The 23,726-nt window shown below is 42.2% G+C and overlaps 1 protein-coding gene across 1 annotated transcript; it reads right to left on the bottom strand.

Annotated features, from left to right (window-relative positions):
• Positions 1-569: 569 nt before the first annotated feature.
• FBXO9 (F-box protein 9) lies at positions 570-22,512 on the bottom strand. The gene is made up of 13 exons (XM_027127510.1): positions 22,301-22,512; positions 19,234-19,320; positions 16,666-16,821; positions 13,952-14,009; positions 12,425-12,524; positions 10,070-10,200; positions 8,938-9,052; positions 6,292-6,410; positions 6,004-6,094; positions 5,293-5,388; positions 4,748-4,841; positions 3,038-3,189; positions 570-1,160 (listed from the first exon to the last, which is right to left on the bottom strand). The coding sequence occupies exons 1-13, from the start codon at positions 22,301-22,303 to the stop codon at positions 1,052-1,054; spliced, it is 1,311 nt and encodes a 436-aa protein (XP_026983311.1). The 5' UTR covers positions 22,304-22,512; the 3' UTR covers positions 570-1,051.
• Between the last annotated feature and the right edge of the window lie 1,214 nt (positions 22,513-23,726).

Raw genomic sequence — 23,726 nt, 5'->3', positions numbered from 1 at the left:
TCGAACCTGTGTCCCCCGCATTGGCAGGTGGATTCTTAACCACTGCACCACCAGCTGAGTCCCCGAAGCATCTTTTACTGTCACTATGAACTTGAAAGCAATCCTGGCTGCAGGTGTTTTCTTCTGAAAGTACACAGGTACTCGACTCTAGCTGTATTTGAATCACCAAAACCAAACCTGAATCTGGTAGAGATGTGCCAAACGCAAACTCTGAAATTACCCATAGCGTTGCCGCCGGGACAGTAACGTACAGTTCACTTGGCGGCTGGCCCTCTCCCAACTTTGGTTCTGGAGAGAGTTAGGCCTGGGTTTATATGATCCACTCCTGCTCTTTTAGGAACAAAGAAGATTGGCTGAGCTTGTTGACGAGTTCTGGCCCCGAGGGAGTCACCCTTTCTCACCTAATGTCACGTATCTGTAGGGGGCCTGGGTAGGCTCAGTGTACAGATACTATAGTCTGTGGCTGTGTATGAAGACCAAGACGAAAGAGGCGCTCATTCATTCGTAAGCCTTCACTGGCTACCTTAGGATTGTTTTATCATTCTGACATTTTAAAAAGGCTGTCCAAATACATTTTCTTGAAAGACACATTTATTTATGATCTTTATTGGTCAAAGTTTCAAACAAATCCAGAACAGGTGTTCACATTTCGAGCCTTTAGTGAGAGACACTACGTCACGCGTGAAATAAATGCTGATCCCGTGGGGTGCTCCCCTGACGCATTTAAATACTGGGCTGATCAGTCAGAAGACGACCTATGCGACAGAATCTGCTCAGAAATCTGCTTGAAAAGGGCACGATTTAAATCCCATGTGGTTTTTCACAACGTAAATGTACTGTAACTTATAATAATTTCAAAACAAACTCCCCAAGAATCAACTCTCTCTTTACATAAAAAAAATAATCAATTTATACTCTTCTTGAAAGAACTCCAACAATGTAAAATAAGTTCCAATTCCATATATATATAATATATGTACATTTATAACTTAGGTGCTCTGTTTCTCTATATACTTTTATCCATGCATCGCGGCAGGGGTGGACGTGAGGGCTACAGGGGCCTCTCGGAGAAGGCGGTGTAGCTTCTCACCCTGGCAAACAGCAGGGGCGTGTACATCTTGTCGATCTCGAAAGCTGTGACCGCAGTCTCTCCAGTTGATCTGGAAAGAAAGCACAGAATCGCTCGTTACCAGGAGATATCAACTCATTTGAAATCCTTGCCTTTTTTGGGGTGGTGGTGGGGGGGAGGAGTTTATTTTAGGCTTTAGCCTTTTTAAAATTTAATTCATCTCAGTCAATTCTAAATAATATAGTGCATTATAGAAAATTTGAAAAATTTAGAAAAATGTAAAGAAAAATCACTCATCACCCCATCACCCAGATACGGCCTCATGAAGCATTTCTTCCAGGCACTTCAACCTTGCTATCAAACTTTACTGCTGAGATCATACTCTACTTGTCATCCTGCCTTTTTAAAACATTATGACATAAGCATTTCCTCACGTCATTAAATACTCTTCAGAAGCCATTTTTGTGGCTGCATAATATTCCACTGTCTGCTTATACCACATTTACTAAATTCTCCTTTTGCTGGAGATGTAGGCTGTTTCAATATTTGGCAATTAAAAATGATGTTGTGATATTTTTGCATATGAACAAAACAGATCCCTAAGAGTAGAATTTCTAAGTCAAAGGCTATAGACTTTGTAAAGCTCTTGTTAAAATGTATTTTAGAAAGAATTATAATCCTAGAAGAGAATTTAATGAGTTCATATTTGCATGATCAACAGTACAATTACAGTAATTGTGCTGAATTACTGGGGAAGCAGGTGACGAGTTACATTACCACAGCTTTTAATTTTCTCCTAAAAACAAAAAAGGAGAAATAAAACAAAAAAGGAGAAATAAACAAAAACATAAAATTCAAGTGACTTTATAGATATTATTATAAGGACGTCAACGTGATCATTAGCAGTTACAAATGACGTCACTTTTTTCTCTTAAGATGTGATGCTTTTCATTTGCTTTGTTCTACTTCTGGGTTTGGTTTCTTTCTTTGAAAAGAAAAAAAAAAAAGATTCCACTTCACAAATTACTCAGAGAAGCAAAAAGAAGATAGCAGGACCAGGAGGTAAGGATGAGAAGAGAGAAAAATGCTCTTTCTCAGCTGTCAGGACCTCCCAGATGAGTGGGAAGTTATTTGTAAGATGGAAACGTGACAGAGGAAGTTTTCAACAACGCAGTCAAGGTTGTGAAGGAGGCTAATGGAAGCTGACCTCACAACCTGCCTCTCAGAATTCTGATTTCAACTGGATGCAGACCCTCGGGCACCCCTCGGGCACACACCGGTGTTCTTTCAAACCTAACAACAGCTAAGATCTGTATCCACGTGAACTGACATTTCACTTTCCTAATTCCCTTTTTTTACTTTACTCATTTCTGCACTGTTCCTTTCTCACACATTCTCATCTGTTCATTAATTATTTCATACAAGCAAATCCTAACTCATAGGACAAAGAACTTTAAACAGGAACCACTAATAGATTTGGCTTTGGAACACACGAAATCTTTTCAGCAGACGTACTTTCCTAACTACAACTTATTTTAAATCTGGGTATAATCCCTGGGGATAAACCAAATGGAAATAAGGTGAAAAATGATCAGACTGAAACATGGGAGAAGAAAAAAGGTCTCGGTGCTTTACAACTGCCTTGAGTAAGCCAACGAATGAAGTCACGCACGGACAGCTTAGTGACCAGGCACCACCCATGCACGGAAGCTGCTCTCAACCCCACGGGGTCGGTGCCCACTCGCACCACCATGGGCAGTGGGCAGGAGCTCGGAACGCTCCACTTCCTGGTCCACTTTTAGGTTTTTTCCAGTTGGCCGTTTCCTTCGTCTGCAGGATTATTATGCTGTGGTTTTGCTTTGTAATCGAACGTTCTCTCTGAGGAATCAAACCCTATCTGAGTCCCTCAACTGAACAGGAAGGACATGTCTAGTCTGTAACCTTGGGATTTTTACTGCATTCGCCTACTTGTAAGTAATATGACACGAATGATGTATCCAGATGAGTTTGTTGAACCTCTGGTGGCCACTGGAACACAGCTGAAGCCCCACGTGAAAATTCTGATCGGCTTCTTGTACAGGGACACGGCGAAAGTATCTGTATTTATAGTCAAGTGGTTTCTGTAAAAGAAGAGAGGTGCATGAGCAACAGTGAGGCCTCACTTCACGACAGAGACAGAGAGATGGATGGTGCTACACCTCAGAAGCATGTTAAATTACATACTATCTGCACATAGTAAACAGCTATTTTGGTTATCGACTGAGAATGTGTACGAGTGCCTGGAAATACACGAAGGACTCTAAACGCAGAAGGCTCTTCCCTCCATCATCACCATCTCAGTCAGTCATCACAACGTCCCCAGGTGTGACGTGCGACCGCATCGCTGCCGTGTGATGGCCGACAGGATGAGGACCCAGGGCGGGCAGCCCAGGGCCAGTGTCAGAGATGCGAACTAAAGTTCCTGTCTCCCATCTCTAAGCCTAGTATTTCCTTCTACTCGGAAACACTTGGGAATTTTTAAAGAGGGCAAGTGATAAACTGGTGAAGGCTGCAGAAAAAACACTGAGTATAACTGATCCTTTGCAATAACAGTAAAATAGTCAACGGAGAAATAGATGTGACAAGGTTCACTGGAATCACACTTCTGTAAATACTGCTAAAAACACCAGAATGTCGCCACTATGCACGGCTTCACTGAGTCATATTCTGCAGAGAAAACTGGTCATCAGCATGGGAGTCCCTAAACTCTCTTATTAGATAAAATCTAAACAGCTAGGGCCTCACGACTCCCCAGCTCTGACCTCAGTAAACTCACGGCCAAGGTCACAGTGACAGCAAGCAACTCTGCCCCTCAGGCTGTTGCCCCCCGATTCCGGGAGCCAGAGGGAGCCACAGAAGCCACAGCGGAGGGCCACAGGACTCACAGATGAAACCCGCCCTAACTATTCCCATACATGGTGCTGGGGGTGGGAGGGAGGGGGAGTTTAACACAAGAGAAACTTCATTCAAGAGCTATATTAACTATAAAAGCACCAGGCAAGTATTTATTCTAACTACCTCACAACTGACTTCTTGAGTACACATTAGCGTTTTCAGCCAGGACTGAAAAAAGGCACATGGGGAAAAGCTGTGGAAAAAATTAGCCCCTTAATCTGTTAAGAGAATTTAAAATACTCTGGAATGTAATAATTCAGCCATCGTATTTACTTGGCATTTTTTTTCCTTTTGTAAGAAAAGGAAGAAGGAAATTATCTCACTTCAGCTTATTTCCAGTACAAACTGAAATTCTAAAAATATCCTTGTGAAAGAATTATCTCTATGAGTCCATTTAGGAAGAAAATCTCCTAGGATTCAAAAGGAGAAAAGCAAAAACATAGTCATATATAACTGTACTAGTTATTTCACAGGAATAACTAATAGTTACTTTGGCTTTACGTTTTCATGCGTAAGAAACCCGGACCAGAAGAGGAAACTTGGAGAAGAACAAATAAGTTGATCCAATAAAAAATAACTGTGTTTTAGAAACCCTCCAGCTCTCCTCAGAGATATGCTGTAAGTCAACACCCATATTGTATAAATTACAAAACGGTATTTTTTAACCTTTCTAATCAAGAATGCTTGAATGAGCAGGGTAAGAAAATTAAAAGGAAAACTGCCAATTCCACCTTGCATACTCACTTCTTCTTTCTTCTTAGTTATCACAGCAAATACTTTCGTCTGATTGTCTATATCTTGTGACAAGCGATAATGACCCAGTAGAATTGCATCAGTTCTAAAAATTAAAAAAAACCCAACACTTTAAATCTATTAATCCGTAATGTGTATTTATTTAAGTAATCGAGAAGGTAATGTGTTACTTAGAAGTGTTTATTCAACTTGCCTGAGGGCAATCAGCTAGGATGTGAGTAAGCCTAGTCTCCGAGGCCCCAGACCTACGGAGGGACATCTCTGCGGAGAGGCCCAGGGATCAGTTGAGTTCTTTTTTTCTTTTGGCCATGCTGCATACAGCTTGTGGGGTCCTAGTTCCCCAACCAGGGATTGAACCTGGGCCCTCAGCAGTGAAACTGCTAAGTCCTAACCAATGGACTGCCAGGGAATTCCCAGGATTGGTACTTTTCACAAGTGCCCCAGATGACTGCTTCTTTAATCCAGTATTAAGTTACATAATCTGCAAGTTACCACCTAAAATTTGGACTGGATAGAAAACTACAGAAAGACACTACCTGGTATTCCTGGTTCTTAAACGCGGAACAATGGACTGGGGCTCCTCAGGGGTGGTCAGCATCATCACGTGGCCATCTGGGAAGAACCTTATGTACCTGTGGAACAAGGAAAACACCAAAACACCACATGCAAATAGAAAACACATCCTTATTTACTGGTACCGAAACCTATTTACTCATGGCCGCTGAGCCTGCGCATCCGGAATGGAAATGTCATCCATCCAGAATGGAAATACCGTGGGCCAAAGAAGTGGCAAAACATCATTGACACAAACATGACCTGTGAGGCCAGCAGAAGAGAACCAAAGCATTTGTGTGTTTTTCCCCAAAGCACTAACTAATGTCAAACGAAAGCGAGGCCCAATGCTATTACAGGGCAGTTACCATAGCTTACTCGTTTCGCAGTGACACTAGTATCTGGTGAACAATAAGCCTGAGTAACAGCACAAGCTACCTGACAAGGCAGAAGACACGGAGGAGCTCTAAAGTGACTTCATAGTGATTCTTAGGTTTAGAGCCCAGGAGGAATTAACTGATTTATCTTAACCTACTGGTTCTTTGGGTGCAGTTCCTGTTATAACACCGGATGAAAATACTGAGGGCCATTTTGTGGATAAATGCAAAAGCCACAAAGAACAGATGTCCAATAACTAACGAACCAATACTTGGAGAGAGAGAATTTTTCACTCACTCAGTTTACTACAGTTGTACCTGTAATATTCCACTTGGTGCCAGGCTCTATAGAAACCATCAAGAGACTGTTCCCCTTGACGAATATACGTGGTTTTACTGATATACACTCCTATAAAAAGAAACAGGTTTTTTAAAAAGAACATAATAAAAAACTTTTACAACCATGTAACATGTTCCCAGTTTTGTTTTTATTGTGGTTTCCTTTAAATATACTTATAGTACTCTGCTCTGTTATAGAAAATTAAGACTGTGTATTTCTCAAAATCAGCACAACAGGTCACCATTGCTCTAAACAGTTCAACTTACCATCAAACCGAACACGTGGCCTTTCTAAAAACATCTCTCTCCAGGATGTATATGCAACAAGTTTAATACAGCTTCTGCCCCAAACTTTCAAGCACGCCAAACGCCATATTTCAGGATCTCTAGGTAATAAAAGCACAACATCAGTACATATAACAGGTGAGTCCCTATCCGCACTCAGACATGAGAAACATTCCTGCCACCAGCCATCTTCTATTCAGCAATATTGGTTGAGTGCCGGCCAGGCACTGTCCTGGGCACTGGGGACAGACTGACGGACAGGGCAAAGGCCCTGCTCTTTTACAGGGAAAGCAAACAAAAGAGAAGAAAACGAGAGAAAAGTTTTAGGTAGTGTGCTCAGTACAAAAAGAAACAAAGCAGAGTAAAAGGACCAGGACGATGGTGGTGGGGAAACAGAGACTATTTGTTTCTGGGCAGGTGTCTACGGTGACGAGGAAGGGTATCCTGGCAGAAGCCACAGCATGCAAGGCCCAAGGGCTGGAGTGTGGCCAGCACGTTCAACAAGGAGCGAGAAGGATCATGCGGCTGCAGCAGAGTGACTGGGTGAAGTGCAGACTACGTGCGTGAAGAGGCGGGCAGGGGCAGGTGACGTAGTGGTCTACAGGCGGGAGTGGCCCTTTGAGTGAAGTGGAGGCCACTGGAGGGTTCTGAGCATGACTGATGCTTTTAAAAGGTGACTGGTGGTCTACGGAGAATGTGCTCCCGGTATGTAAGAGCGGAAGCCCAGAGACCACGCAAGATGCCAATGCCATAATCCAGACCAGGCCTAATGGTGGCTGAGCCAGAATGGTACTCGGAGAAACAGCGAAACAGTCAGACTGGAGGTCAGTTACGAAGACAGCACCAACCCTAACCCTAACAAGACTTTGTCATGGGATTACTGCAAAAAGCGACGCAACTGACATGGTTCTAATACAACTCAAAATAATTTTAACGCCATCTTTAACGCTATCTTCAACTGAAAACATTCCGTTTTAAAGACGTAGGAATTACTTATATTGAAGCCAGACTGCAAAAAGAGATAAACCGCCCAAATTTACATTGCAACGTATTTAAATTTTTTTCTTTTAACAAATACTTTTATAACCAAATATTATCCTACCCCTGAAAATTTATTTTCTTAATTCCCTTTTTGTTTTCTCATGTGTAATTAAAAGGAAAATTAATGGAATAACAGTGCTAGAGACCCCAATTTCAAAAGGCTGGGTCAATCCACTAGGTGCTTGATAGGTACTTGTTAAACAGAAATGCACACAGAATCACCAAAAAAAAACCCAAAGGCTTTGAAGTAATTCAAATGTTTTACCCAAAACACAAGACTCCAAATGAAATTAGGTTATTTAAAAACAAGGCATCTGAATTTTAAGAACTACATAAAGTTATAAAAAAAGTTCTAGATGCTAAGGATAAAGTATTTATTTTTATATAAGACATTCATAAAGGATTACCTGTCTTAAATAAAGTTACTCTAAACTATGATTATTCTTCACATAACCAGATTTTAAAAGTATAGCTCTTTTCCCAATTTTACTGAAAAATATTTGACACACATCACTGTAAAAATTTAAGGTGTACAGCACAATGGTCTGATTTACATCTATTGTGAAATAAGCCACAATAGGTTTAGTGAACATCCATCATCTCATACAGATACAATAAGAAGAAAAGGTCTCCTGTGATGAGAACTCCTAGGGTCTACTCTCTTAACAACTCTCTATCATATGGCGATGGTAACCATAGTCACCATGTTGCACATTACATCCCTAGTACTTATTTGTACCTTTTGACCACCTTCTTCCCTCCCCCACCTCTGGTAACCACAAGTCTATTCTCCTTTTCTATGCAGATGCCACATGTAAGTAAGATCATGCAGCATTTGTCTTTCTCTGACTTATTTCACCTAACATAATGCCTTTAGAGTCCATCCATGTTGTCACAAATGGTAGGATTTCTGCATTTTTCATGGCTCAATAATATTCCATTGTTTATATATACCACATGTTCTTTATCCATTCATCCATCCACGGACACTTAGGTTGCTTCCATGTCTTGGCTATTGTAAATAATGCTTCTATGAACATGGGGTGCAGATATGTTTCAGAGTTAGTGTTTTTGTTTCCTTTGGATATATATTCAGAAGTGGAACTGCTGGATCATATGGTAGATCTATTTTTAATTTTTTGAAGAACCTCCATACTGTTTTCCGTAGTAGCTATACCAATTCATAATCCCACCAACAGTGTGAAAGGGTTTCCTTTCCTCTACATCCACATTTATCTCGTCTTTTTGATGATGGCCATTCAAACAGGCATGAGCTAATATCTCACTGTGGTTTTGATTTGCATTTCCCTAATGACTAATGATGTTGAGCAACTTTTCATGTACCTGTTAGCCATTTGTACATCTTCTTTGGGAAAACATCTATTCAGGTCCTTTGCCCATTTTTTAATTAGATTTGGGGTTTTTTGCAATTGAGTTGTATGAGTTCTTTATACATTTTGGATATCAACCTCTTATCAGATATATGGTTTGCAAATATTTTTTCCCAGTCCATTGGTTGTCTTTTCACTTTGTTGATATGTTTTTCACCACTGACAGAGTTGCTTAAAAAAAAAAAACAGTAAGTACCTGGCACAGATATAGAATCCTCTGCACACCTGTGACAACTGCTCTAACGATCTGAGGTCCAGGTCGCTCGACACCACCCATCGGAAGATGTACATCAGGACCTCCATCGGCAGCGCTGCAAAGGAAACTATCCTCTCAGTGACTCTCCTTCCTATACATCACTCTGCTGTCACGTTCTCCCTGCAGATATCGTTATGTATTCCTTAAATTTTATAAACCGCACCTTCAGTACTGCTCAGAGCTACAGCACAAGTATATTTAACTACCCAGAAGTAATAATGCTTCCTAACATCAAGACACAAAATATCTTTGTTTTTTCAGTATTGAACAGATCCAAAGGTATTTTTATAAAGTACCCCTTTCCCTTGGAAGATCATTTCATCATCAAGATACATAAAAATGGATATGTTAGAAAAATAGTCTAGTATGTATGCGTGCGTATGCATTTGTTAACATTAAAAAATGACTTCCATCTCCTTGGAAATTTTCAGTTGTCCTCCTCTGGAAAGTCCCATAGCTAAGTAAACAACATTTAACATATGAAAAGAAAAAACCCCATCAATTTTTAAACATTCAGCCCATCTCAGGACTACCGTCCAACCTGGCTGAAGTGCCTGATGGTGCCATTGCTCCTCCGGTTTCCTGAAGGCCGCCCCAACTCACACATTTACCCTCGCAGAGCATCACTGAAAAAAGAACGGCACCCTTTTTTTTTTTTTTTTTTTTTGCAGTACGCGGGCCTCTCACTGCTATGGCCTCTCCCGTTGCGGAGCACAGGCTCCGGATGCGCAGGTCAGCGGCCATGGCTCACGGGCCCAGCCGCTCCGCGGCACGTGGGATCTTCCCGGACCGGGGCACGAACCCGCGTCCCCTGCATCGGCAGGCGGACTCTCAACCACTGCGCCACCAGGGAAGCCCAAGAATGGCACCCTTTAACAACTGTGCTACAAACTCCACTCTACTTCGGATCTTGAAAAGCTTATCAGTATGCACAAATTAATTACAATTAGATCTCCCACCATACTTTGAACTAGAGCAACTGTCTGACAAGCTATCTGACCTTGTAAGTTTGGAAAACGTAAATCTAAGGAAAAGTATTTCTCACTGAGTTATAACGACCACGAAGTCACACCTGATATGTGAGTCTGACTGCTCTCAAGTTCGGGCTGACACAGTTTGAGCACAGACTCCTGAAACGTGAGCTGCTGCTGGAAGTAGGACAGGAGGTCTGCCATCTTGCTGTCATCATCGGTATCTTCGATGCTGAGAAAATAAGGGAGGTGAGTGAACGCAGTGCCACAGTCTACACAACACAGCTTAGAAAATGATTTTCCACAGTACTTTCAAAATCTGCTTTAGAAAAAGTCATCCAAAAGCAAACTTCTTACTACTTTTTTTTTTTTTTGCTGTACGCGGGCCTCTCACTGTTGTGGCCTCTCCCGTTGCGGAGCACAGGCTCCGGACGCGCAGGCTCAGTGGCCATGGCTCACGGGCCTAGCCGCTCCGCGGCATGTGGGATCTTCCCGGACCGGGGCACGAACCCTCGTCCCCTGCATCGGCAGGCGGACTCTCAACCACTGCGCCACCAGGGAAGCCCCTCACTACTTTTTTTTTAATATGATAAATGGTTACCCTGCCTTGCAAAGGAGTACCATACCAACTTTTTGAAGAAAAAAGCTTCAGCAATTTTAATTCCCACAGAGAAAGAATTTAAATTTTTGGATACAGGTGTTGAGATTTAATTAATTAGTTTTATGGCAAATAGAGATTTCATGAATTAGTAAAAAGATACTTTCAAATGATTTTTAAAAATCTTATGTAAATATATCCTTTTAAGTGACCACAATCCATTGTAACTGGATAAAAATAAAACATACAAATGTTATCTGAGGTGCTTACTTACCAAGGGTTTTCTAACGTATGTGCCTTATCACCCTACCTTTAGAGAGGAAAATATGTAATTTTAAAAAGCTGGGTCCACAAATAATTTATCAGTATGAACAAATACATAGCTAGAGTTCTAGAAAAATATACAGCTTTCCATTTTTGCTAACAGTAACCTTAAAAATGGTCAGACTTACAAAAAGGTTGGATGAGGATGCAGTTAGAAAACCAGGAAGGGCTTATTATAAGACAACAAAGGGCACATGCGGCTGAGGCTAGATGGACTGCAGGGCTATGCTACCAGCTTTTTACAGAAGGCAAAAAAAATAGCAGAGGCTTTTAGGGCCTGTTAAGTCTGTTAAGAAAATAAACTGTACCCTTAAAGAACTTTCATAGCATCTGGGTTTGTGTAACAGGACGGGAGAGAAAGAAATGTTCCTTTAATGTTTTAATACAACCTTTCTCAACAGCCCTTGGCGTCTATCAAACTGGCTCAGAGCTGGGTCTAAAGGACTCTACCCAAATTCAAAGAAGGTTTAGAAAAAGCCCCAATGAGTCCTTTTGAGTATGAACTACCTCACGTTATTAAATCTAATTTAGTGAACAATATTATTAGCCCCAAACAGACAATAAATGCTGACTTCATCAGGATTTTTTTAATACGGCTTAGCCAAAGCTTAAGTGTTAATACCATAAGCAGTTAAACAGCACTGGCGATCAGCGCTAAGTTATCGATAAAGGTAACCTCTTAATTGTTTCATGGCAGAACTAATATAATATCTCATCACCAAAATTCTATTTTTCTATGTACTGCTCATTTTAAACCTGACATCCTTTTGTGGGGACAGACTCCCTTCCCTTCTACTATAAGCTTTGGGAGAGAGAGGGGTTAAGCCAATACAATTTTATAATTGTTTTACACACAGCTTCAAAAGTATTCACTTAAAAATATATTCTCTTGGTCTCTGTCCATATAAACAGTCAATGCTACTCCATGACTGTGATGCCAATGGCATCTGTACAATGAAACACAGTTTCTTTGGTTTTTTTTAGGAGCGCTTATGTCTTGCCCGTGTTTTTAAACAAATGTTACAGTCTTAACAGTATTCTATCTACAACAAAGTCTGGTTAGAGTCCAGCATTTTCCTAATAAAAAGCCTTTTAAAAAATATATTATTTCAAACGGATAGAAAAGGAGAAAGACTAGTGTAATAAAACACTATGTACCCAATTTCAACCATTAACATTTTTCAGGCTTGCCCTGATCACGTTTTAATAGTTTTGACTTTATACGTTTCAGAAAGTTGAAATGTGTCCTTTAATTTACTCCTTTCAGTAATCACTGCTTTTATTTAAAAAAAAAACTCTTTCATCACCTAATTTTTGTTACACCTGTTTAAAATATGCTGTTCTATATTTTACTCTTAAAATTTCCCTAATTAAAAAATTTCTACAACTTTATAAACAAGTCTTTACATTAAAGACTATATAACAACAGAATTAGCACCGTCTTCTTATCATTATCATGTTAAGAGTCAACAGGGCAAAGACGCTTAACTTTAACAAACTCTATATATTACTGTCTATCAAATTATGTACGCACTAGCTGTTTCCAACGCCATCACCATCTGGAGACCGGGTATAAGTAATCTTGAACTCTATATCAGGTACAAGTTGCATAGCCCTACGATAAAACTTGATGGCTAAAAGAAAAAATAAAGCTAAATTAGCTATGACCACACATTTTTGTCACTTCCTTTGATTACTAACTGTGGTTTAATTTGGTAACTTTCTTTAAAAACAGCCAAATTCCCTTTTTCTACATGCAACAGTAGCAGTCAGCAAACTTATTTCCAAACCCTACTAGTCAGAAATAATCTTTTTCTAAAGCTCTCACGTTACAGAAACTTAAGATGTTGCATTTTACTCTTATCTTTTAGCCCATCTTTTCCCTCTGCCTCTCACATATTGTCAGAAATGATCTTATATGTGGCTGTCTTTCTCTGTGCTTTGAAAATGCCACTGCTGCAGCCCCAACAAAAACACCTTTAAGCAAACTTCTTCCTAGGATGCAGAAAATAAAACGTTTCCTCCTGAGTAGAATAAGGAGAAGGGTTTTCTGGAATTTACTGGAATTTATTCTTCAAATCCAACTTCCTTTAGTCCAGCTGCCTCTTATTTAGCTAAGTAACCTATAAAACCTGTTTTAAATCCATCTGCTGGCCAGGAGGTTTAGAACTAGAACACTGAGCAGTCTCTCCCACAGAGACATACCACAGAACTTGGGGCTGCAGAAGCTGACTAGTTCTTTCCCCACAGATGAAGCCCACTCAGTTCAGTCCACTCTGCCGTGTTCTGCTGCTCTGGGTGAGTGACTGTAAACTACGTGGACACAGGAACCTCACAGGCTAATCAAGACTGTGGCAGGATACCACCATTTGGGCCCTTTCCATATCTCAGAGTGAAAATACCCCTAGAAGAAACTTGCAAATAAATGCAGTAATTTTGAAAATGTTATTTGGGGGGCATTTTCGAACCACTCAAGTGCTAGCATTTTTTTCCATGCCCCAATTAACAGCTTTTCTATCAGGAAATGAAAGCCTAATTACAAACCTAATCTGGTAAACAGCCCCACCACTTGGTTTACTTACACATTTCTACTGGCCTAATAAAAGAGACAATAAGGCTGAAGAGTATTCCTTCTCTAAAATGTACATTAGAATTTAGAAAGCATGTACATGTTCCTCCATCTACCCTTCATAGTCTCCTCCTCTGAAATAACATTCACCTACAAAAGGCGCATATCCTATTTTTTCAATGGCATATCCTGCTATTTTTCAATAAGCAACAGTATTTTTAAGACTTTAATAATGAAGAATAAATACTAAACCCCAAATGTAGAAAAAGGTTATTTGACTAATCCTACCAATATGAGATGTTTCTCAGCAATATTTTTTGGAGAGAGACAGGTTATATAAAAATACAATTTTTATTTTTTAAAAATCAATATCAAATATAGAGACTGATGTTCTGTATAAATATATTCTTATTTTTTAAAAAATTGGTGAATAGCAAAGAGTTCTTATTCAAAACTGTCAAGACAAGATGATCCTGGGACCTGAGTTTTTACCTTCATAGAGAGCTCCATTTTGTTCTTCTTCTACTGCTTTTAGGAAGAGTTCTCGAGCCTATAAAAATAAACAGTGAAAAACTATTTCTGAAAATCTGTACTAAAAGTGAGCGTGGGTGGTAGAAGGATAGCCTTTTCAACAAATGGTGCTACAGCAGTTAGACATCCACAGGCAAAACAATGAATGTCAACCTCAACTTCATAGCTTACATAAAAAGTGACTCGAAAATGGATCAAGGACTTAAAAGTGAAACTTTAAAAACTTTTAGGAAAAAAAAGAAAGAAAATCTGGGAGACTTGGGCGAGGAGTTCTTATACTTGACACCAAAAGCACAATCTATAAAAGGAAAAACTGATAAATTAAACCTCATCAAAATTAAAACTTTTGCTCTGTGAAATTTCCTGTTAAGAGGATGAAAAGGGTTTCCCTGGTGGCACAGTGGTAGAGACTCCGCCTGCCGATGCAGGGGACACGGGTTCGTGCCCCGGTCCGGGAGGATCCCACGTGCCACGGAGCGGCTGGGCCTGTGAGCCATGGCCGCTGAGCCTGCGCATCCAGAGCCTGTGCTCCGCAGTGGGAGAGGCCACAACAGTGAGAGGCCCGCGTACCGCAAAAAAAAAAAAAAAAAGAGGATGAAAAGACAAGCTACAAAGTGAAAGAATTTACAAGCCACATATTCAACAAAGGACTTGTATTTGGAATACATAAAGAACTCTCAAAACCCAACAGTAAAAACATGAGCAATCCAATCAGAAAAGACAAACAGGTATTTCACTGAGGGGCGTATAAAGACAGGAAACAGCACATGGAAAGATATTCAACATCATTAGCCATTGGGGAGATACAAATTAAAATCACAAGAAGGTATCACTACACAGCTATCAGAATGGCTAAAATTAAAAAGTAATGACATGGGCTTCCCTGGTGGCGCAGTGGTTGAGAGTCTGCCTGCCGATGCAGGGGACACGGGTTCATGCCCCGGTCTGGGAAGATCCCACATGCCACGGAGCGGCTGGGCCCGTGAGCCATGGCCACTGAGCCTGCGCGTCCGGAGCCTGTGCTCCGCAACGGGAGAGGCCACAGCAGTGAGAGGCCCGCGGACCGCAAGAAAAAAAAAAAAGTAATGACAACTCTAAATGGTGACGGGGATGTGAAGACACTGGATCAATCATACACTGCTGGAGGGAAAATGGTGCAGACGCTCTGGAAAACAGTTTGCAGTTTCTTTTAATCAAAGATGCACTTACCATACAACTTAGCAATTGCACTCTTAGGCCAGAGGGACGAAAACTCATGTTCATGCAAAAACCTGCATATGAATATTCATAGCAGTTCTAGTAATAATAGCCCCAAACTGGAAAAAACCCAAATGTCCCTCGGCAGGTGAGTGGTCAAACAAAGTGGGGTACGTGAACACCATGCAACACGACTAAGCGGTAAAAAGCAACAAACTACTGACACATACAACAACTGGGACAGACCTCAAAGGAATTAAACAACACTTTTTGAATATCAAAATTATAGAAATGGAGGCCAGCATAGGGGCTGCCAGTGGTTAGGAATGGCTGGGGAGGAGGTGGGCAAGAGAGCGTATAACTATCAAGGTAGCAAGAGGGAGCCCTGTGGTGACAAAACAGTTCTGTATCTTGATTGTGGTGATGGTTACATGAAGCTACATGGCTAATTGCAGAGAACTATTTATACACATACAGACAGTGAAGTGCTTGGAAACCTGAATAAGCTCTGTGGACTGTACCAAGGTCTACTTCCTAGAAGTCTAGCTACGGAAGGTGTCACCGTCAAGGGAGGATGGGAAGGGTGCACAGGACTCCCGTGTGCTATGAATCTGTGATTATTTCAAAATTAAAATGAAACAAAACAAATATGAAAGTTTTTAGTTATCATGGTAATGTCGATTATTAAACGGCAAATTTTTGTAAAGAAAAACTTGGGTCTGATGGTATGAAGATGACAACCCCTGTGGAGTAACAGGATACAGTCGGCCCTCCACATCCCTCTCTCTGCATCCTCGGATTCAACCAACTGCAGATCAAAAATATCTGAAAAGAGTTCCACAAAGTTCTGAAAAGCAAGACTTGAATTTGCTGCGCAATGGTAACTATTTACTCAGCATTTACACTGTACTTACAACTATTTACAGAGCATTTACATTGTACTAGGTATTACAAGTAATCTAGAGATGATTTAAAGTATACTGGAGGATGTGTGTGGTTACACGCAAATGCTACACCGTTTCATACAAGGAAGGTGAGCATCCCCGGACACAGAGGGACAAATGTCGTGAAAACTGAAATGGTGGGTTGAGTGTACTTTGTGTGAACAAGCACTAGGAAAGAGGTGAACCATTAGAAAGCATTCAAAATTTTCCAGGATAAGGAAGTAATTACTGCATCACTATAAATCTGTTCAACTCAAAATATAACAAAATATTGCATTATGACCTTTGGGAAGGTGTTAACATTTAAACCAATTTTTTCCCCTTTCGGGCTTCTGTTAAACAGATTCAGAGGCATCTGTCTTTTAGACCAGGTGAATCTCAGGGGTGTATATTACCAAAGAGTTCCGGCAAGACTGTATACCTGCAGGAAAGAAGGAGTAATGTGTCATCCAAAGGCCTACAAAAAGTGGTGAGGGATGGACACCCTGGCACACTTGTCACCATCTTTCCAAGTACAACGCCCCTAACACTTAACTTTTCTTCTTTTGCCAGCTCCTGCTTTCCTCTGGTGTCTGCTGCTCTCAGTGAAGAGCCTCTCGTTGCTCTCCAAGGTCGAGATTCTAAACTGCTCGAGCCTCCACCTGGGGCAAGTTCAAACATCCACTGAGCTCGGAACCTCTGGAGTTGTGCCTGAGGGAAGAAGAATGTTTCAGGACCCCCCAAGGAAGAGGAGCTCAACTCTGGAACAATCTGTCAATAGGTCCAACACCGATGTCCACACATACACATATGCTAAGATAAGAAAACACTGTCTTTAAATTATTAAATTACTGAATACTACCATTAAATACCTGTTATCCTCCAAGATAATTTTTTGCTTAAGACTTTGAAGAAATTGTGAAATTTTGCCTAAAATAAGATTCTCTATACAGGAGAAATCTAATGGTATGAGAAAATCAAATTTTAATTGGAATCGAAAATGTAAGCCATCACTTAGGGACTGAACTTAGATGCTTTCAAACATTTCTTCCCTTGGAATACATCACCTCAAAATCCTGTATGCGAGCCCCAAGTCTTTCTTTTAATAACCTTTCTCTTTTTTAAAAGTAATTATTTTTTCTAACACATATCATTAAAAAGAATCTAAACATAGAAAAAGTGAAACCCCCTCTGTGGCGGGCTCTGCTGTGCTGCCCAGACCCCCCCATTAGGAACTGCTGGGAGTGCCACAGAAGAACGGCCCTCAGCCCTCGCCCTGCAGTAGGGCCTCAGGGAGACCACACCCCTTCCCAAGTTCTCCCCACCCAACAACTGATCTACGAGAGTGATCAAAGACCCCGCTCTGAAAGGTCATTCTTCCCCCGCTCTGAGGAAGTCCTCGGAACTTCCGCAGGATTAACTGAGCTGGTCCACTGAGACTGCAGAGTAGTCCAGCTCCCCCAACCCCCTCAGGCTTCCCTCCCTGCCTCTCTGGCACAGGTGCTGACTCCAAGAGCACTGCTTAATAAACCTCTTACATCCACCTCGGAGTCTGCTTTCTGGGAACCCAACCTGGGATGCCCTTCCCCCCAAAGGACATTGGTAATTGGATTGTATATATTAGTGCTGGCTTTTTTAAAAAAGAGTACAGATTTAAAACATGAAAGCTTTTAATAATTTTTCTCTACATTCTGCACACTGCTTTGACTCCCACCTTCCTATTACGAATGTAACACATATACCTCTGACTTAAACATGTGGGATCTTAGTTCCCTGACCAGGGATCGAACCTGAGCCCCCTGCATTGGAAGCACGGAGTCTTAACCACTGGACCGCCAGGGAAGTCCTAGCAGCACTCTTAACGCCTACTAGATGGTGCACTCCAAACGCACAAGTATTCTAAAGATTACAAATTCAGTAAGAAGCACTTAACTAACTACAATGAATAGTTTTCTATTTCGATGCACAAAGCTCTACCCTATCCTTTTAAACGGCTGCAGAATATTTCACTGTATGGATGCATCATTACTTAACACAAGTGATGGATATTTAGGTTGTACTCCATTCTTCCATATAAACAATGCTACAATAAACATTTTTGTATGTGTATATTTACTCACTTCCCCTATTATTTCCTTAGGATTAATTTCCTAGAAGTAGGATTGCTGGTTCAAAGGGAATGTATGTTTTTCATTTTGATCCATATTGCTAATCTTCCCTGCAAAAAAGCTGTAGCAACTTATGCTTTCATGTATACTGCATGAGTGTTCTCAGAGCCTGGACAGCAATAGGCATTATTCACTAATCTGATCTTTTTTTTAAAAAAAATTCTTTGCTGATTTAATTTTTTTTTTGTGGTACGCGGGCTTCTCACTGTTGTGGCCTCTCCCACTGCGGAGCACAGGCTCTGGACGCGCAGGCTCAGCGGCCACGGCTCACGGGCCCAGCCGCTCCGCGGCATGTGGGATCTTCCCAGACCAGGGCACGAACCCGCGTCCCCTGCATCGTCAGGCGGACGCTCAACCACTGCGCCACCAGGGAAGCCCTTAATTTGTATTTTTAAAAAATTATTAGTAAAAAAAAAAAAAAAAAAATTATTAGTGAGGCTGATTATCTCTTCTAATGTTTCATAAATATTTATATTAATTTTTTCCATTAGTTATCCATTCCTATCTTTCTATCCTATGTTGTTACTACTTTTATAAGGATGTTACATCTGTATCAGAGATATTAATCCTCTTCCCCTAGATGGTAAATAGTTTTTCCAGTTAATTATTTCTTTTGATTTAGGAGGTCTTTTGCTATATATGGGTTTTAAACTTTTAGGAGGTCAAATCTGTCAATCTTTTTCTTTAAGGTGATGGGTTTTAGTCATGCTTATGCCTTGGTTTGAACACTTTAAACCCACATATTGAATTACACAGCAGCAATTACTGATATTCCTTTTTACAGAAAAAGAAATCTATAACATAGTTATAACTTAAGTATTCTAAAAACCGGTATGAAGATACAGCTACATTCAATGCAAATAAGAACCTATGAATCTTCATAATTATGACCAACTCCTGCTTATGTATGGAAAGCAACAGAATAAGAACGAAATGCACAAAGGAAGAAACATGCCTGCAAATCTGTCTCAGCAGGGCGTTCGTGTTCATCCTCATCTCCTGCCCTGACAGCGTCGGAATGACAATCTTCCTCAGCTTCTGCCTGAGTGGGGGAAAGCAAACCACGCTCAGGAATAAGCAGTTTCCCTGGTAACCTACATCTCCCATTCAGCTACCTGCCCAGTGAAACACACAGCTGCCTCTCCCTAAATATCTTCTTCACAGGTAAGTTAAATGATTCCAGCCAGAAAAGTCTGACACTTTAATTTTTTAATACTGTAGAATAAACAACTTCACTGGGCTCCAGCTTAAAATGTTTTGGTAGGTGGTTAAAAAGAACAACTTTGCTTCAGAAAATAACAGTTGGTGGTACAGAGTTCAAATAGTTTTTGTTTCATGGATCTCTTAAGACCATATAGAGCCCATATATGGTTGTCCCTTCTTTACACAAACTGGAATGTTATTAATGTGTGAATGACTTTAGTCTAATAATATTTTAAATGTACCAGAAAAGCTCACTCAAATCAAAGACATGTAAGAGTGAAGGTTTTTGTAAAGAAGCTCCTTCCATTTTTTTTTTTTTTATAAATCCAGATTTTCATATATTGGATTGACTTAAAGTGGAATAAAGCTGGGCTGGAACTACTGTGCACGGCTTGGGACTTAACAGAAGCCTCAGGTCAGTTTCCGTCCATTTTAACCTTTTATTCTCCATAAATGTTTGCTAAATAAAACTGGATCCTATGTTCCAGTGAAAACGAAATGTTGCCTAGGTGTGGTCTATAACCTAACACACTTGTTAGCAAATAAGACTTGCTCAACACTTCAAGTGTTCAGTCCTATAAAGAAATGTGGCAATCAGGGAAGTGACTTTGAAGGTTAGTTCGAAATAAAAATAATAAAATCTATTTAACTTCACTCATTCCAAACACGGTAAGTTTTACAATTGCCAATTGGGGTTGTAATTTGTTCCCAGGACTAAAATGTCTGTATTAACACCTAGCTTTGAGCACAGCAACCAGATATACTTGCACTACTTCACAGCACAACACAAACAAGCCTGGCTCCCTATCTTATCTCTGGCAACCAGACTTACAACAGAGGTGCCTGTGAGATGTGAACTAGTCAGTACGTGGTAAAGTGCTTGGCACCCTGGAAAGGCTAAATCAGTGGAGAAATAAAAGAGAAAGGCTGAGCCTCGGATGAACTTCCAGAAAACTGGAAAATCTGAGCATCAACGCACTGTCAAATACATTTTTTTAAGTCTCTTTAAGCTGAGAGCTTTTCCTACTCAGATCATCAGTAATGGGAAATTACACAATAAAAGGGTTTGAGTTTATAGATCTAACAAGTGTATTTCTCTCTCTTCTCAAATAAGGGTCTGCTTTATTACTATAAACTCTAAGGACAGCTAATGGAAGGGGACCTTGGTCCCTGGGGTATCTCAGTAATTCAGCCTCTACCTCTAGCCCAACAGCCCCACCAAAGTGACTTCAAGAGCTCCCCCTGCTCTCTCCAGCCCCGCGCTTTGGCACACGCTGCTTTGCTCTCTGCATCTGGAACGCCTGCATCCTCTTCCACTTGGCTACTTGCTACTCATCCTTCATGATTCAGCTCAGGGATTATCCCAGGAGGAAACAAATTCTGATCCTTTCACTTGCCTCTTTGGTTTTCCCATTACACTTGTGCTGGTATCACAGCACTTAAGACTTGTATTGAGATTTCGTCTCTTTCGCTAGAAATTAGTGCATTGGCGTCAAGATCTGAGGTCTGGCACTATGCCAGGCTGATAATAAGTGCTCCAAAAAATGAATTAACAAATAAAATGCCATGAGGATATATAATGCGTATCTCAAGGATGAGGTAAGGAGACAGGAAGCCTATAATACAGACAGCATCTTCTCCCCTGGGCTGTGTTAATAGAGCTCTCATCCACTAAGACTTTGATTTTGACAGTACGGTGACAATAACAAGAACCATCAAATTTGGGGTTTTACCATATGCTCTTCAACTCAAATACCACTTGAAATAAGTAGGTCTTTGGCTGTCATCCAGAAATTTTCACTTTGTTTTTCATAACTGAGTTGGACCTAACATCACCTTTCACTAGAGTAGCTCATGTGTTCATCCTTTTACTGTTTTACACATGGGACTAATGAAATACAGAAAGTTAAGTGCTTAATCCTGGTCAGAGAACTATTTCTGAAAGTTTAAAAGCATAGTCAATTAGTGTTTTTCTATTCACCAAATTGACTTCATAAAATAAGTTCATTCAACCATTCGTGTATTCAATAAACACTTGGGTGTCTACTATAAGCTAATGAGTTTGGTATCATTTCACTCTTGAATCACTCAACTTTAGCCAGAGATTAGTTTCTCGGAACGACAATTTACTTGAAGACAAAGCAAAGCAGCATGGGGCAGAGACTACATACGCCAACACGCAATAGCCCCATGGAATCTGCTTTGTCAATTTCTGGAGCTTTGCTCCGTTCCTCCATTTGGACAGCACTGACGATGCTTGGGCCCTCACTGCTGTGAAATGAGACAAAATCCCTCCAACCCCAAGCCACCAGGACCGCCAGCCAAAACCCTGCCCCAGGAACTGCCGCGTCCTGGGGCGGGCGTCTCCTAAACCCAGGACTCCTTAAGGGGTCAGAACGGCGGCTCCATGGGCAGGCTTTTTGTTTTGGAGGGGCGGGGGGCGGCGATCAACAAGTGTCTCCACTTGCCAAGGCTCCCTCCCGCTTTCAGATGTTGCGACGGCTCACCTCAATCTACGCTCGCTTTTATTAAAGGGACGAGATTGGTTCAATGCCCTCAGCAGGCCGAGAGGCATTATTCTCGGCCGTCCAGCAAACCCGCTCTGCTCACCTGGAGACCCAGCTAGGGCGCTCGGCAGGAAGGAACCCCGGGGAGCGGGCAGGACTAGCACTGTCCGCCACCCTCAGGCCAGGGCCCCAGGATGGTGGTAGCCGTGCAGCCCCCAACCCTCGCAGGTTCACCCTCTCCACGTCCCCCGGGGCTCCCCGCAGGCCCGGGCCGTCCCGCCCGCCGCCCGCCCGAGCTCCTCGGCGGTTTACCATGCTGGCGGGCCAGCCGACCGCGGCCGAGGGGCTCTCGGCGCCCCCTCGGCACCGCCCCCGCGAGGAGGTGCCCCGGGAGTCCGGTGTCTACTCCTGCCGTCTGCTGCAACGGGACTTAGCAGAGTTCTCGGTCGGAGAAGCGCACCAGGCAGCGGCAGTAACTGCGGGCCCGGCGTACGGCAGCCATTTTCGCAGGGCAGAGGGCCAGATCGCGGCGCGCTGGGGCGGCGGCCGGGGACTCGCGGAGCGCAGGGACGCCTGGGGCCCGCCGAAGCCGAGGACTGTGCGCGAACCGGAGCCTCGACCCTGCTGGAGACCCCGGACGCCGCAGCGTAGATGCACCCCTGCCGCGGAAACCTGCGCCGGCGCAGCGAGCATGCGCAGTGCTGACCCGCCGCCGCCCGCGTGAGCTGCCCTGCTCCGCTGCCCGCGCACTTCCCTGTGGAGGGCTAGGGGCGTGCGCTTTCTGTGTGCGCGAGGGACAGCCCGGGTGAGGTCAGCCCGGGGTGCCGAAGGCCAAACTCAGCCTAGTATTCGGCTCAGTGAACTTACGCAAACTTGAACAGGACTTAACTCAAATTTAGAGTTGAGACCCTAAGGCAAGCGGCCCGAAGGCATCGAATTGGGTGCCCGGGACGGTCACTACACCATCCTCGGCGACTGTGGTTAGAGTCCCACTCCGGGATTGCAGGGAGACAGTTAAATTCCACTATCGTCACAGGCTGTTATAACGACTAAACTTTTTAAAGACACGGTCCTGGAGGTTGAGAAAAGAGGCGCTCAGGAGAGTACCGGCAGGAGAGAAAACAGCCCCCCCCAACGCCCGTCTCACTACAGATCCCATCATGCAACGCGGGAGGACGTTGCGGCTCTACGGCTCCGAACCCCGAGTCCTGCGGAGACGGATTCCGCAGCGCCCTGGGATTTGTAGTCCGCCGTTCCGCGTAGAGCACCAGCCCTCACTTGCCGTCCGGACCCCACTTCTTACAGCCCAAACACCTGATTTCATTTCCGCAGAAGGCACTCTTGTTTGTCAGGCAGTGTATTATTTTCCCACACTTTACATTGTTTTAAATACTGAATTTTGCATGCTCTCTGCTCTGTGTAAACCTAGTCTTGGGGCTTCTTACCTTCATTCAGCAAACATTTATGTAGTTTCTAAAGTTTCTACTAGGTGTGGGGTACTAATAGTCATCAGGTTTCCAAGATCCTACTCGTGGTTCTCACGAGTTCACAATAGTTTAAATCTCTTATCCATTATTTTCTTTTATTGTGTTTATTTAGATCTTAGTAATGCAGTACATTCTTCTTCAGAAAATAGAGGCGAAAAAAAATGGGAGGGGTGCAGAATGGTGAGCTACAATAAGGAAGCCCCAACTGCTGTCTTGTAATATTAGAATCCACCCTTCCGATGGGTTTTTCA

This window comes from Aethalodelphis obliquidens, unplaced genomic scaffold, assembly GCF_003676395.1.
Source record: "Aethalodelphis obliquidens isolate GAN/ISIS:26980383/991018 unplaced genomic scaffold, ASM367639v1 scaffold31, whole genome shotgun sequence".
NCBI lineage: Eukaryota > Metazoa > Chordata > Mammalia > Artiodactyla > Delphinidae > Aethalodelphis > Aethalodelphis obliquidens.
This window is presented reverse-complemented; position numbering and strand designations above follow the sequence as displayed.

Coding starts and splice junctions, on each gene's coding strand:
- FBXO9 (XM_027127510.1), bottom strand. Junction 5,389..6,003: donor CACCAAGTGGAATATTACAG/GTACAACTGTAG, acceptor CTTGTTCCACAG/GTACATAAGGTTCTTCCCAG. Junction 3,190..4,747: donor TAACTAAGAAGAAAGAAGAA/GTGAGTATGCAA, acceptor CTTCTTTTACAG/AAACCACTTGACTATAAATA.